This window comes from Lytechinus variegatus, chromosome 5, assembly GCF_018143015.1.
Source record: "Lytechinus variegatus isolate NC3 chromosome 5, Lvar_3.0, whole genome shotgun sequence".
Taxonomy (NCBI): domain Eukaryota; kingdom Metazoa; phylum Echinodermata; class Echinoidea; order Temnopleuroida; family Toxopneustidae; genus Lytechinus; species Lytechinus variegatus.
This window is the reverse complement of record NC_054744.1, coordinates 3,197,499-3,212,244: the sequence shown is the minus strand read 5'-3', so window position 1 is coordinate 3,212,244 and position 14,746 is coordinate 3,197,499. Positions and strand designations below refer to the sequence as shown.

General features: G+C 36.9%; 1 protein-coding gene across 1 annotated transcript; it reads left to right on the top strand.

Moving 5' to 3' along the window:
• Positions 1 to 5,844: 5,844 nt before the first annotated feature.
• On the top strand, positions 5,845 to 14,678 carry LOC121415073 (fructose-1,6-bisphosphatase 1-like). The gene is made up of 6 exons (XM_041608156.1): positions 5,845 to 6,238; positions 6,780 to 7,035; positions 7,709 to 7,855; positions 9,031 to 9,168; positions 11,465 to 11,584; positions 12,344 to 14,678. Exons 1-6 carry the CDS (start codon positions 6,048 to 6,050, stop codon positions 12,536 to 12,538), a joined length of 1,047 nt encoding a protein of 348 aa, XP_041464090.1. The 5' UTR covers positions 5,845 to 6,047; the 3' UTR covers positions 12,539 to 14,678.
• Positions 14,679 to 14,746: the final 68 nt, after the last annotated feature.

Below are 14,746 nucleotides of genomic sequence, written 5' to 3'. Positions count from 1 at the left end.
ATGACCAAGATGACTACGCAATTATATATTTCAAAACTACATTTATTTTCAAAGTTGCTATTTTCTGGTGAATTTGCTTAATTCATATTCCATTGACGTAAAAACAACCCCAAAAAGCCTTCATTTACAAATATTTCGCTGAATACTGACGAGTAACCTCTATGATCTTGGGTAAATAATATGATTACCTACGCGTTTCCGGTTGTAGGGTATAGTATATTATCCAAAGTACTATTCTGCTTATATCCGCCCTTAGTACAAATCGTTTTTTTTTTTCATTATTTGGTACATCAATATCTAAGGCTTTATACAGCAGGCCTGTTGAGAACATGAAAAGTGTAAAGGAGATTATAAAACATGAAAGAGAACTGAATGTACACACTAAGAAATAAAGGTTCAAAATTGAACCCCGAAAGGTTGATGCAAAATCAGCACCCTATATGGGTTCAAAAATCGAACCCCTGATTTTGGGTTCAAAAATTGAACCTTGCATGCGGTTGGGGTTTATTTTTGCACCCTGCGGATTCAAAACTGTACCCTAAATTTTAAAATGAACCCCTAGGGATGCAGATTTGAACCCGCAGGGTGCAAAAATGAACCCCAACCGCAGGGTTCAATTTTTGAACCCATAGGGTGCCGATTTTGCATCAACCTTTCGGGGTTCAATTTTGAACCTTTATTTCTTTGTGTGTATGGCAAAGAGAAGTGGTGGGGACTCAAGAAAACTGCATGAAAAGTGAGTATGAGAGAATGGGAGATAATGTAAATTGAAATTGTAAATTGAATTGAAGGAATAAAAAATGGTTATGATAAAGAGTGAGTGGGAGAGGGAAAGAATAGGATAGAAAGTTATGAGAGAAGGGGATATGCATGCAGATATATACTGTATAGACAGCAGGAGAATGAGAGAGGACGCGACAGGAAAAGGGGCATCATCAAAATCGAATTGAAAAAAAGGAAAATGGGTAAATTGCCTCCACGTCCAATGCCAATCTATCCCATAGCCACTTCGTGTAGTGTCATTCTGTTCGATGCCATTTCGTCCTATGACAATTTTCAATAGTCATTTGGCTAATAGCTATTTCGTCTAAAAGACAATTCATTTAATAGCCATTACGTCTAAACAGCCATTTTGTCCGATCCCATTTGTCCCAAATGCAATTTCGGTCAGTCACCACTTGGGCCAATAGCAACTTCTCTTAAGAGTTACTTCGTCTAATATTATGTGGTCCAGTAGCCATTTCGTCTAATAGACACTTGGTCCAATTGAAAGTTGGCCCAATTCCCATTTGGTCTAATGTTCACCGCACCCCGTACAAGTTTCGCTCCCTTCTTATTAGTCGTAGAGTTATAAAAAAGGGCAATTATAGCCTAAACGATGCTTGAGATATTTCAGAGGATACAAGAATAAATATTTACTTAAAATCAAAACGAGAAAGTGATGTATTTTCAGATATGAAATTGCATGAATGTGATGATGGAACTGCCATAGGTTGACCAATCAAAGGTTAGACAAAAACAGATAAAAGTGCAGAGAAATTACTTTCATAATGAGAAATGCATATTATACACTGAATCGATCACTACCATTAATGTATAATATACAATGAGGCGTGAAGGAAGTATGATTAATATGGTTATAGATGAGAAAATCAGGAAATTTTCTATACCAAAGAGTTCATAATATCATACGGAGTTCAACAACGAGGAAGTTAATAGGATGTTATAGCATGTCAAATAAAATACTATGACATAACTTTAGGACTGATCTGATACCATTCTATAAATGTGACCGCAAAAATTCAAGTTTCAGAAGTCGCGTTGAGTAGCATCAGCTCCAGTTAAACTTAGGCCCCCATCTCACTAGAAAGGCGATCATGGCGAACATGGCGATCTGTGTAAATCCCGCAAAGCGTAGCAGAGTCTTCCTCGAATTCTTTTTTAAGCCTGCGAGGCGATTGCACTCCAAGATGGTAATACGCTGATAGTACGACGCTGCCACTCTTGCCACGATTCGAGCAAGATGTGATGCGCTGCTTCTGCGATTAAAGAGACCGTACAACGAGGCTCATACGCTAATTAGGACCTCGCTACGGTGGTGTTACGAATGGAGCGATTGTGTTACGTTCATGATGGGCTCTTGAAACGATTTCAAGCAATCGGCATATTAATCGTGGCACATGAGACATTCTTGTATCAGTCGATTGCCAACCTCCGACCAAGATGGATGTCCAGAATTTGGTTGGGCTAATTAACCTAAGCATTCTACAACAACATCAGTTAGAAGTTGAATACGAGGACAGGAGAAGGAGGAGGAGGAAGGCAAAACGATACTGGGTCCGTTCCTGGCTGTCTGCAAAAAGAAGACTTGAATTCGGCCATTACAACAGGTTGATGGCAGAGCTAAGAATGGAGGACATGCACTGCCTCATTCTTCAATTTCGTCATCAAGACATGTGAGCCTCTTATTTTCTCTTTCCAGCTGGCTCAGCAGTAAGATTTTCATCCTTCTCCTCCAGTACCCCTTCCTCCTACTCCTCCTCTTCCTCCCCCTCTACCACCACCATAACCTCTTGTTCTTCCTCTTGGACCGCAGGCCTCCGCCCGTTCAACGTGGATTGTAGTGCGGCAAGGGTGAGGGGGGCTACTCGCTTATAGGCCTTACCTCAAAATGACTGTTTTGAATCTTTTTAGTGATGGTGCATGTACTGCTGAGGGGGGGGGGTTGTTCCAGTCATGGATGACCCTTTGACAAACGAGTACTTCCTGACATCAACTCTCGTGTGTTGTTTCTGTATAAATTTATGGAATGTCCTCTTGATGAGTAGCAAGTTAACATGTTAAAAGACTTGAAAAGCTTGAACACAGATTTTTCAGTGACATATTTGCTGTAAACCCAATCAGACCCGCAAAAAAATTGCAGTATATTATAACATCTTTCACCTTTCGGTGATAAATCACTGGAAAAAAAACAACTCTTCATTAATACTCCCTTGAACTTCCAAACAGTTCGTGATTCCTTACCCATAATGCATCATTTTCATAATAAAATGTTGCATATGTAGTAAAGGCCTATTATATGATAAACATATTCAATTTTGTCAATTTTACTCTTCGTCAGTCATCATGAATATTGTGCGCACTCTCCTCTATACTGAAGCGTTCCGATTCTAAAAGACATTGTAATGTCATTAAAAGAATATTCAAACCTATCAAATCTAAAAAAATAAATAAATAAAATTTCAAAAAAGTGGCTGGTAAGAATGCTGAAATCGAAATTTCGAGTCTCAATTTGTAGGAATCAAAGCAAATTCAATTCCAAATCGTATGACACCATCATCGGCTGTATTGTGCATGCTTACTTTTGGTGAATTTGGTGAAAATTTTCAGTAAATAATGTAAGTTTTCATTTTTTTTGGGGGGGGGTGGGAGCAACTACCCTCTACCCACTGATGTGTATGGCCCTGCAGTGGCAGCACCAAGGGGGGCAGTTGCCAGGACCGCGCCCCCCCCCCCCCCCCAAAAAAAAAAAAAAAAAAGTTCGAAACAATATTTTTTACTAACACAACCTTCCGGCAGGTCATTATTAAAAAATATAATTTCGCGCTCGCAGTGGCTGTTGACTGAGATGAATATACTTAAAAGGACAATTATGGGGCTTAAAAATCCAGTGTTCTAGTCAATTATGCACATATGCTTCTTCTCGTGATTGGCTAGTTTTCATTATTTACCTATCATGCCTATACCACGCATCCTGCATGGTCAAATTGCTAAATATATTATTAAAAACTTTTAATTCGCGCTGCGCGCTCTCATCTTGTTAGATGCTCCGCATCCTGATCATTGTTACAAAGTGCATATAACGTCCAGTTATCATTACAGGACATTAAAATTCTTCATCTGGCGCTTGGTGAAATATCATCTTCACGAGTCACTGCAAACAGTCCTTAACTAGTCCCTTTTCAAGTTAATAGCTAGGACCTATTATTTAAGAAAATACAGCTTACATGCACGCGCTCTATTTAGTGATATGTAGGCAAAAATCGTGTTCTATGGTTCTCCCCCCCCCCCTAGTTTGAAAATCCTGGTACGGCCACTGCGGCCATGGAAATTTATTCTTTAATGGGATCATTACCCTATACAGAAATGGAGACACAATGATGATTTGGGGCGACGTCAGAATATGGGCTGGTTATTTCTTTCTTTTTCAAAATTGTCCTTCCTTGTCAAATTTTAATAGATCCCTAATGGGAATATTTTTAGCCAAAATGACCAGTAAATAAATACCCCCCCCCCCCTCCCTGGGGCGACGTTTCACCAATTATCAGTTGGCTTCTTAGGGCGAATGACGATCCCGATGATCGATAATTCGCCGTCATTCAGGACTGTCGTGGCAGAGTGGACTATGGCGCCTGGCTCTACATGAAAAAGTCCTGGGTTCGATCCCGGGCGGCCGCGGCAGCTATGCCCGGGAGCAAGGCGTTTAATCTACAATGCTCTTTTATTCTGCTTTCAAATAAATAGAAATGCTATTGTTAACTAGGTGTTAACTTGTTTTTAAAAAAGACACCGCGATCACAAATCACCATGAACACATAATTATTAATTATTGTATATAGCTGGAAAGTAATATTCTCCTAAGTAATCTGATACCATATTTATGTGTTATGTGTTAACTCTTGGATGACCAGGAGGTGTTATTTACAGTAATGTAAATTTTGATTTGCGCCATGGTAAAGCATGACTGCAATGAATGAATGAATCCAAATGTTAATGATGACATAGTCCTAAATATTATAGTGGTTTTGCGTTTATGATTATATTTATGTATTTTTTTAATTGGGGATTTGTAAGGTGTCATGTCACTGACCCATGCAGACGGTAGTTGATGAACGTGATGGATAGTACATCTGGGTCCCGTCTTACAAAGAGTTGCGTTTAAACGCAAGTCAAAATATCAATCGTAAGTCCCATATGCAAGCTGTTGATTGGTTGAAAATCAAGTTGATAATGATTTTTAGAGTTACGATTGATTGCATCTCTTTCTGCAACGGGCCCCTGGGTCCCGTCTTACAAAGAGTTACGATTGATTGCATCTCTTTCTGCAACGGGCCCCTGGGTCCCGTCTTACAAAGAGTTACGATTGATCCAATCAATCATAACTCTATGGAAATCCATCCGTGTCAGAATGGGTCAGAATTTCTTCTACAGAAAATTTGCATAATGTCCGCATTGTAAACTAAGGAAAACACACCAAATTATCAAGAAATCGAAGTTATAGATATAAACAGGGTGCTACATAACTTTTTAGAAGACTGGGCAAGTGAATTTCTAAATAGTTGGAAAATATTGTGCATCATATACATGATCTAGAAAATCTATTAAACAAACATGTATTTTATGTTGACTTTGCTGGCTTCCCATAGTTGCGATTGATGGGATCAATTGCAACTCTTTGTAAGATGGGCCCCTGATAACAAACCTATATCATGTGAGTAAAAATTAATATAATTCCGTGTTCATGACATGACATAGTGATAGGCCTATGTTTTTCCTGAAATGCGGGATTTGTGAAGCATTATTATCATTATTATTAACTCTGCCCTGAATCCCGTGTATTGTATTTCTGTGATCCCTGCATGCATGATAAGCTCACCCCCAAGTCCCCCCCCCCCCCCCCCTGCATTTTGCCGTTTCACAATGATTGTGCTAAAAAATATACTGTAATCATCACGAAATAAAAGGGCTGGCAGTGGGCGTGGTCAGTAATCGGCATTGGATTGGCGAATGTGGTGTTTGTTTGTTATTCTTTTACTTCCGTATCAATACGTGTACCCGAGTATATTTGGTGTGCATGCAGCATACGTGTGATATACAGCCGCGCCGGATCAACAGGTTCCAGATTATTGTGCATGCCATTTTCAGCTTAGAATTTCCGAAAAGGGTGTCTAAAGTTCAGCTAAATTATACATGCTACAGTGTCTTGAAACATCTACGGAGCTACACTTCTTTGTATTTTCCTGAGAATCTGGGTTTCTTTGAAGAAAATGGGCGATACGAAGAGTTGCGCCATGCCGACCACTGTGGACACGGATTTCATGACACTGACTCGGTTTATGATCGAGGAACAAACCCGGTGCGAAGGAGCTACGGGGGAAATGACCCAGCTACTCAACTCAATTGCTACCGCTGTCAAAGCGATCTCGTCTAATGTTAGAAAGGCTGGAATTTCTCGGCTGTAAGTTTCAGTTGATGGGTAATAATGGTTTTATGAAATAACTAGGAACCGTTTCTAATTGCTGGAGTTGAGTTTGGGCTTTTGTTTACCCCGGGGCCTGGTCGAATAACCTTTATCAACTTCAACAAATTTCTTGTACTTTTGGAGATAACTAGGCCCTAGGGCCCTATGGATCTAGTACAAATCAGTAATGTATTTTGGTAATTTGTAAAGATGTTTTGGAGTTCTGAATCCTGCCCATGGCCTGCATTCTTGCAAACTGGGCAAGATGCACAAAATGTAAAATTTTATTTTATTCAATATCACATTTATTTAGCTTTTCTTGGGATCCTTTCAATTTTTTTTATTTTGCACTGCGTTTTATAATTTCAAATTATGGGATAAAGAATGAGATTTGTTAAAAATAAGATTCAGTGTGGAATAGAGTGGAATTAAGATGTGGGAACTTTCAGTTTTGTAGGTTTTTATGTTTGTAGATGCTTGCTCTTGATGTTACACATATTGTTAGTTTGAAATATTTGTACTCTTTTCTAACCATCAGGTATGGTATTGCCGGTGGGTCCAACGTCACAGGAGATGAGCAGAAGAAACTTGATATCATCTCCAACGATGTCTTCATCAGCCAGCTCAGGAACTCATTCACAACCTGTGCCATGGTCTCGGAGGAGAATGAGAAGGTCATTGAGGTCGAGACGGACAGGAGAGGAAAGTACATCGTGACTTTTGACCCTTTAGATGGGTCATCCAATATCGACTGCTTGGTGTCCATCGGGACGATATTTGGAATTTGGAAAAAGGTGTGTAAATTGTATTCACTTTTATGAACAAGCCCCAATTACATTGTCAGGGCTTCCAGAATATATAGATGTATCGACCAAGCAAATTCATAATGTTAAAGATGAATTGATCTGTGACCTGTTTCATTGCAGTTTTATTATAGCTATTGAAATCATTCGATTTGATTGGCTGATAACAAGCTTATTCATAATATTGTGCTTTTGTTTTTTTTGTTAAAACAAGTCTTTATGAGAATGGCCCCATGTCTTAGCACAGCCAATATTTTTTTTTATATAAGGTTTACCCCCAAATTAAGGTAGACAATATAATTTTGCAAGTACAGGTGCACGTAAAATTGTTTGCATTATTTTCCCCTTTATATTGACAGCAGTGTATCGATTGCTTTTAGTACTTAAATCGCAATTCGTTTTTGTGCCTTCAGGGAGAAGTTTCATATTATTTCTAGAAACCAGAATGTGGTTTTAGAACCTTAATAACTTGGAACCCCAAATAAACAGAAAGAGTCACTAGAGGGGAGCACTTCATTTTAACCATCGGTCAAAGGGGAGATGAGAAAGTACCCCTGTCCCCCCCCCCTTAATTTGCCTACTGGATTTAAGTGGTCCCTGTACCCCACAGAAATTCCACAATTCAGTTTTCAATGGTTTAAGTTTGCATTTTCATATTTAACAGGAAGGAGATCCAAAAGGCGAAGTAACTTCTGATGATGTTCTTCAGCCTGGTTCCAGTATGGTTGCCGCAGGTTATGCTCTATATGGAAGTGCTACCATGATTGTACTCAGCACTGGATGCGGTGTTAACGGATTCCAGCTTGATCCTGTAAGTATATTGACACCAGGGGGAATACATGAATTATAACATGGTACCTAGATGTGCCACACCAAAGTTGGAAATAGGGGGCTCTGGAACTGAATCTTGGTCTTCAAAGTGGGGTCTCCGGAACGGCTCTAGGATCCATGATTGCTATAATCCACACTCGACAGTGGCAAATCACAGTAGATTTCAATACAAACAGTTTAACAGAAAATGTAGACAGAATTATTTCAGTTGAGACATTAGGTCATTTTAAGCACTGGTATTGTACATTATCAGCTGAAGTTATGGTACTAGTATGCCCTACATGCAATGGATATCATTTCAAGGATATAATCAGAGATTCTTTGCTTTTCAGAGAACAGTTTCTTAACCTTAACTACATACTATCTCCTCTTTTTTGTGTAGCAGGGAGAGACAGTACGGTACTTACCGGATCCATGACATTTGCTCTGGCGACAATTGCTCCGCTGCAAATCCCACACATTAATGGAATGACAAACTTCAACCCTGGTTTTAACACTGTACCCTACCCTAAACCTAACATAAAACCCTATTGGAACCCTAACCCTATATCCTGGACAAAATAGAGCCCAGAGCAATTCTCGCAGGAGCAAATGTTGTGTCACCTATTTACCTTGCTGGTCCACTTTGAATGTATATTGAAATGGTGGTTTCAGACTTTAACACCTATTTTAACCATTTGTTTACTAATAGAGATAAAATAGATAAGTTGCCTTGCCCTGACCTGAATTATCAATAGGATGCTGCACATTTTTCAAAGTTTTGATGAGGAATATGCTGAATGAATAATACATGTATCCAGTATTTATATGGCTCAAAGCACTTTCCAGCATATTATTACCACGGTCATTGGATTTATTTCAATCCCGCATGAAAGTGTACAATTTCCACTCCCTGGGGAGCATTCCTCACGTTCATTGCATCCTACCAGGTACCCAATTAACACCTGGGTGGAGAATGGCACATGCAGATCAACGTCTTACCATTCGACGCTAGTGCTAGGTGGGATTTGAACACACAACTCTCTGATCGAAAGGCAAGAGTTAGAACCGCTACACCATGACACCTCTACAATGAATGAGAAATATGTTGACTATGCCCGAATTAATATGATTATTCTACTGATGATAATTGTTATTTTTCCTCTGGGATTTTAGGCTATTGGTGAGTTTGTCCTGACTGACCGACTGATGACCATCAAGTCTCGCGGGAAGATCTTCAGCATCAACGAAGGATACGCTCAGTATTGGGATAAGAGCATTGCTAAATACGTGGAGTCCAAAAAATTTCCAGGGGTAAGACCATAGAATAAATTGATTCATTATTTATATGTTCCAAGTGATGATAGTCCTGTATTCTTTATACAAGCAATATACAGCGAGTCAAACCTGAGCTAGTGGCCACCTGTCTATAGCTGGTTGCTGGCAGTAACCTGCCTATAGTAACCACTAAAACTGATTCCCACAGAGGCACATTGTGTGTCTAAAGCAGCCACCTGTCTATAAAGGCTTCATATTGTGTTCCCATTGGATTGACACTATAGAAGGTTTCACTGACAGAACTTAAAATAAAATAAAATTTTGATTGTAAAATCTATCGAGACACAAGATTGTCTCTGTAATACGGTAGGGTAACAGCCCTTAATTTTCAATAGTTTTATGGCAAGGCCACTTTACTAGGGCACAATACTGTATTGAATTGGGGGAAATTCAAAGGACTACCAATACCACAAATTTCCCCCAAGTTCAGTAGGAGGAGCTATGAGGTCAGTAAAAGGGAGAGGGGTTGATGTCAATGAACTTGGTGGACTTGCATAAGCTATGGGTAAAATAATTATGTTTAATTACTTCTTACTTAGTTTTGTATTATTGTCTTATAACATACTTTATTGCCTGATTGTTTAATTCTTAATTCACATTAATTTCTTTATTCACATTAAATTTTTTATTCAAGTAAATACTTATTTCTACATTGGTTAGTTAAAAAACCCAGACCAGAGCTAAAAGTTGAATTGACAGATCATATACAATTAAAGGCTTATAAACTACTTAACACAGCAATACAAGCTTTATGCACTTTTACTGCTTTCCAGTTGAGTAGTTTGCTTAAGAATAACTTCAATTATCAGGCTTTGAAAATGGGCTTTCTTGTCTTTGCTTTCTTCGGAATCAAGTCCGAGACATCATGTTGTGAAGCGTTGTGACTCCATTGGTTTGTACACAGAAATAAATTATAATAATATTTATTTGAGATGTCATAATTTGTTGTTTCCTCATCCAGTTTGGTGAAACTATCAGTTTCTTGTTTATATGCTTTAATTATAACTGTTCAAATCACATACCTTTTATCCTGAAGTACAGTACCGCTTTAAATTTCCTCAATCCTGCGATAAGTTGGCTTATTTTTTAGCAGGTGTTTCTGCATCTATTGATTTTTTTTCAAAACAAAAATCACAGTAAAATACTTGTATTTAAAAAAAGGAACATGTAGCTAGTAGACAAACATCTGTTGATGCACAATAAAATAAGAAAGATATAAAAAATGCTGGTACCATCAATAGTCATTTTAGAATTTCAACACTATAGAACCAGTGAGTTTTCCATCAAGGCAATTTGGATTTAAAGGGATGCTCTTGGCTGAAAATATTTATATCTAGATAAATATAGTAAAATTCACAGAGCAAAATGCTGAAAATTTAGAATTTCATCAAAATATAACAAATAGCAAAGTTTATTGAATTTTAAAGTTAAGCAATATTTTGTGAAAACAGTTATATGCACATGGTCATGAATATTCATGAGGTGGGCTGGTGATGTCACATCCCAAACTTCCATTTTTTCATGTTATTACATGAAATCATAATTGTTTCATTGTTTCATTATTTCATACATTTGTGAATGATATGTCTCCCTTATCATGAAATACATGTAAGTTGCAGCAATGAAGATCTATGCAATTAATAAGTTTTCAATCCAATGTTTTATGTTTATGAAGGCAAACATTTGAATAAACATAACTTCATGTAATAAAGTACAAAAGAACAAGACTGGGGATATGACATCATCAAGTTGCTCATTGAATATTCATGAAGACAAGTCTAGAACTATTTCAACGGAATAATGCAAAATTTTAAAATGTCATCACTTTAGTATTCCTTGTCGGATTTGTATCAAATTTTCAGTGTTTTGTTTGTCTGATTTTTCTTTATCTGTTCAAATCATATTATCCTTAGCCTTGAGTATCCCTTTAAAATCCTAGGCCCAGGGTTCTGCTTTGCTGACCACTTGGAACACACAGCCTGAACAGTTGTACATTATGATACCATTTTAATTGTTAATTCTAAAGAAAACAAATCAAATGCAGAATACAGATTATATTGTTCATAATTTTTCTAAATGAAGTTAATCCTTTTTTCATAATAAACGTTTATGACTAAGATACATATAACTTAGTGTAAGGCATTTGGAAAATGTAAGGGGGGTGTTGTGTTATACTAAAGTCAGATTGTTTTTGAGTGGTTGGTATTTGACTGCTAACACTACTGATTATAAATAATCATGTAATCTCTCTTTTGTGTATGTGTGTCAACAGGAAGGGAAATCTCCATATGGTGCTCGGTACATTGGTTCTATGGTAGCTGACATGCACAGGACCATCGTCTATGGAGGTATCTTTCTCTACCCCGCCCACAAGAAGAGCAAGTCTGGAAAGGTAATGACGAACTCTCTCTGTTTCTCGATTCTTCACAGTAATTGGTTATGTTTACTCTTGTCAACCCCCCCCCCCCTGCAACCTGATACATGTATATTATGGGTTTGGTCATGCTTGGCCAATATGTCATTGTAGGTAGTAAATCAATTGAATTTCAATCCAAAAGAATTACCGGTAATGGTTGACACCATGCCATTTTAAATCTCAAGAAAAAATCTTGATCATGGGGTATGGTGAAATGACTTTTAACCTTTAGGTTAAACCCTAAACCAGGCCATGGGAGCAGCTTTTTTCTCTATACGTGACTCGTCACCCCAAAACCAACAATGAATTTTTAGATTTTTATTGAGTTTGAACAAGCAAATCCTAGGCTATAAATGATACATACAACTGTAACTTGTCAAAATTAATCAAGAAAACCCACATAGATAAATGATTGAATGCAGAAGAAACTAATTGTGAGCTTAAAAGAATATGGAGAAAACCATGTTTAAAATTTGGGGCTCACTCAAGGCACTTTTTTTCTAAGAAACTATCTTTTTTTCCTTTAGATTTTACAACTTGAAAATTTGAAAGTATGAAGAAGAATTACTCTTTCAGATAAGATATTTTTTTCTAATTTTTTGCTTTTACATTATGACGGTGATGATGATTTTTTTATTGATTATGATGCACTATCATGCCTTGAATTTGAACTGAGTGTGACATAGTCATATAAATCTGTGTTTTTTTCTATCCGTTCACCATACACCATCATAGCTGCGTCTTCTGTACGAGGGAGCTCCGATGGCCTTTATTTGCGAACAGGCTGGTGGCAAAGCTACAACAGGAAAGGAGAGAATCTTGGACATCAAGCCGTCAGAAATTCATCAGAAGACGCCCGTTGTCATGGGATCTGCATTCGATGTCGACGACTACCTTGCCATCGTAAAGGAGTGCGAAGAGGGAAACTAGATAGCAAGAGTGGTAGAGATATAAGATAGGTTACTGGGAGATAGAGAGAGGGAAAGGGGAAGATAGAGATCAATAAAAGTATAATTTTATCGCTGAATAAACCTCACTTTTTTACTTACTCTAACTTTATTATTTTCATTGGGGTCCTTCAGCTGTTATCTGATATTCCTTAAGTTTGAATTCTTATTCACTACAAATCATTTTTTATAAACAAAAAATCTTGAATGCTTTTATTTTCAAAGGCACTTTGTCGGTTGTAAAATGATTCATAATTCCCTTTCACAAACCTTTCTTATTGAAAAACCTTGAATATATTTTTCCAGAACTTACATTCTTTTGTGGAAAGTTGTGTGTGGTTATATCACATTGCAATCACGTTTTCACAACTTAATGTGAAATTAACACTAATAAGACATAGTATTTAAAATTGAATATATAATCTATTTACGAAAACAGTACTAAGCATACAGCTCAATAGTTAGACATATCAAATTCAGTAATATTAGCTTAGATACTTGTGTCTTTACAAAATGGAATGTCAGTGAAAATATTCTTAATGAATGTGGACTGCATAATTTGTATTGAATAAAATGAATTGTGCCCTGGTCGTTACTCTGTGGGGGCTTCAAATAATGGAAAAAATGGAGGGAGCCTTAATCTTTAAAGTGATAAACAACTAGAATAGACACCTTGTAGAGATAGAAGGGGCATTCCAGTGGATACCCCTGTGTAAAAAGGTCCAAACGGGCAATGTCTGTGCTTGTCCCAGACACAGTCTTTCCGAGATATGTCACAGTCAATCTGAATATGTTTCGTAATAACAAAGAATTGTTTCACTAAGACGTGTATGAAGTCATGCATGAAGTTGTGCATAACTTTGGAAAAGCTATATGAAACACTGGCAGCCTCCTTTCGTCTAACTGATGATGCTGGACTACCTCCATTTAGTATGGTGATGATATTCATGATACTCACCGAGTTTCCTTCATAATTTTTTATTTTCAAAAAGATGAAATTATTTTGTTATGTCCTGTTGCACAAAATCATGTTAAAGTGTGTGTTTGATATTTTGAATTTTTTTTTAAATTGCATGAATATATCATGTTGATGATTATTTTTTTTCAACGTATCATGTAAGATATGATTATTTTATTTTTCAGATGAAATTTATAATTCAAACAATAAACATATCACCGTATTCTGGTGAGAAAATTGTGTCTGTAAGACTAAAGAGTTTTCAGCAAGAGCATATATATTATTTTTGTTGTAGTTTGAGGCTGAAATTGAAAATAGAATGATATTGTACTTTTGTTATGTTGTAATAATGTTCGAAATAGAAATGACACATGAACTATTTTATGTAACACTTGTAAAGATGTTGACAAAGGAATATTATGGAATGACTTGTTCATCATGAACACAAAGACCATGCAGTTTCTGAGGTCTGGTTAATTTCAGACTGTGGTCTAAAATTGTGGTTTAACTCTGCAAACCTCTTTTAAACAGTACAGGCTCAAATTATCAGAACATTCAGTGCTCAAGCCATTAATAATTATCTGGGAGCAACTAACAAGAATTTTCTTCACCATTAAAGCAGTAGGAAACGTTTTCAATTCCCATAATTTTAGTACATAATTAGACCATACTGGCCAATGTTAATTAAACCAGACCTCAGAATACTGGCCAAAATGTTTGAAATGGTAAAATAATGTGAATGTTGAGTAGGGAGCTTATAAAGTGTCTTGCTAATCATGAACATGGAATATTTTAAGAAGTAAAAATGCATATATATGATAAATTGCTTGAACTGATGATTCATCTATGGAATTGAATATATAGAAAGACGTGCATCCGATCAACTTGTGTAAGATTGGAAATGTATAATGAAATAAAAGGGATTAAGTGAACATTATATTGTCTGATATGTTAAAGAGGATTAAGATTAAAGTCTTCCATTGTGACATGACAAGTGTTTAAAATTCCATATGGAAACAGGCTTTGCCATTATATGAAGTCTTTCATATAAGTATTCTTTATGTCTGAATACTTAACCTATGTACCTGTGAAGGTCTAATTGTTTATGTCCATGATGGTTGGGTATAACCATGGCGACTAATAAAAGAGTATAAGAAATCTGAAATCAGTCTGTTACAGCTCACTTTGTTTATTTTGTTTTTCATGCTGATGTCATGAGGCTATGATGGCAAT

Excerpts from the sequence above, each read along its gene's own strand:
- LOC121415073 (XM_041608156.1), top strand. The coding sequence starts at position 6,048 with ATGGGCGATACGAAGAGTTGCGCCATGCCGACCACTGTGGACACGGAT. Across the intron at positions 6,239-6,779 it reads AAGGCTGGAATTTCTCGGCT|GTATGGTATTGCCGGTGGGT; the intron begins GTAAGTTTCAGT and ends TCTAACCATCAG. Across the intron at positions 7,036-7,708 it reads TATTTGGAATTTGGAAAAAG|GAAGGAGATCCAAAAGGCGA; the intron begins GTGTGTAAATTG and ends CATATTTAACAG.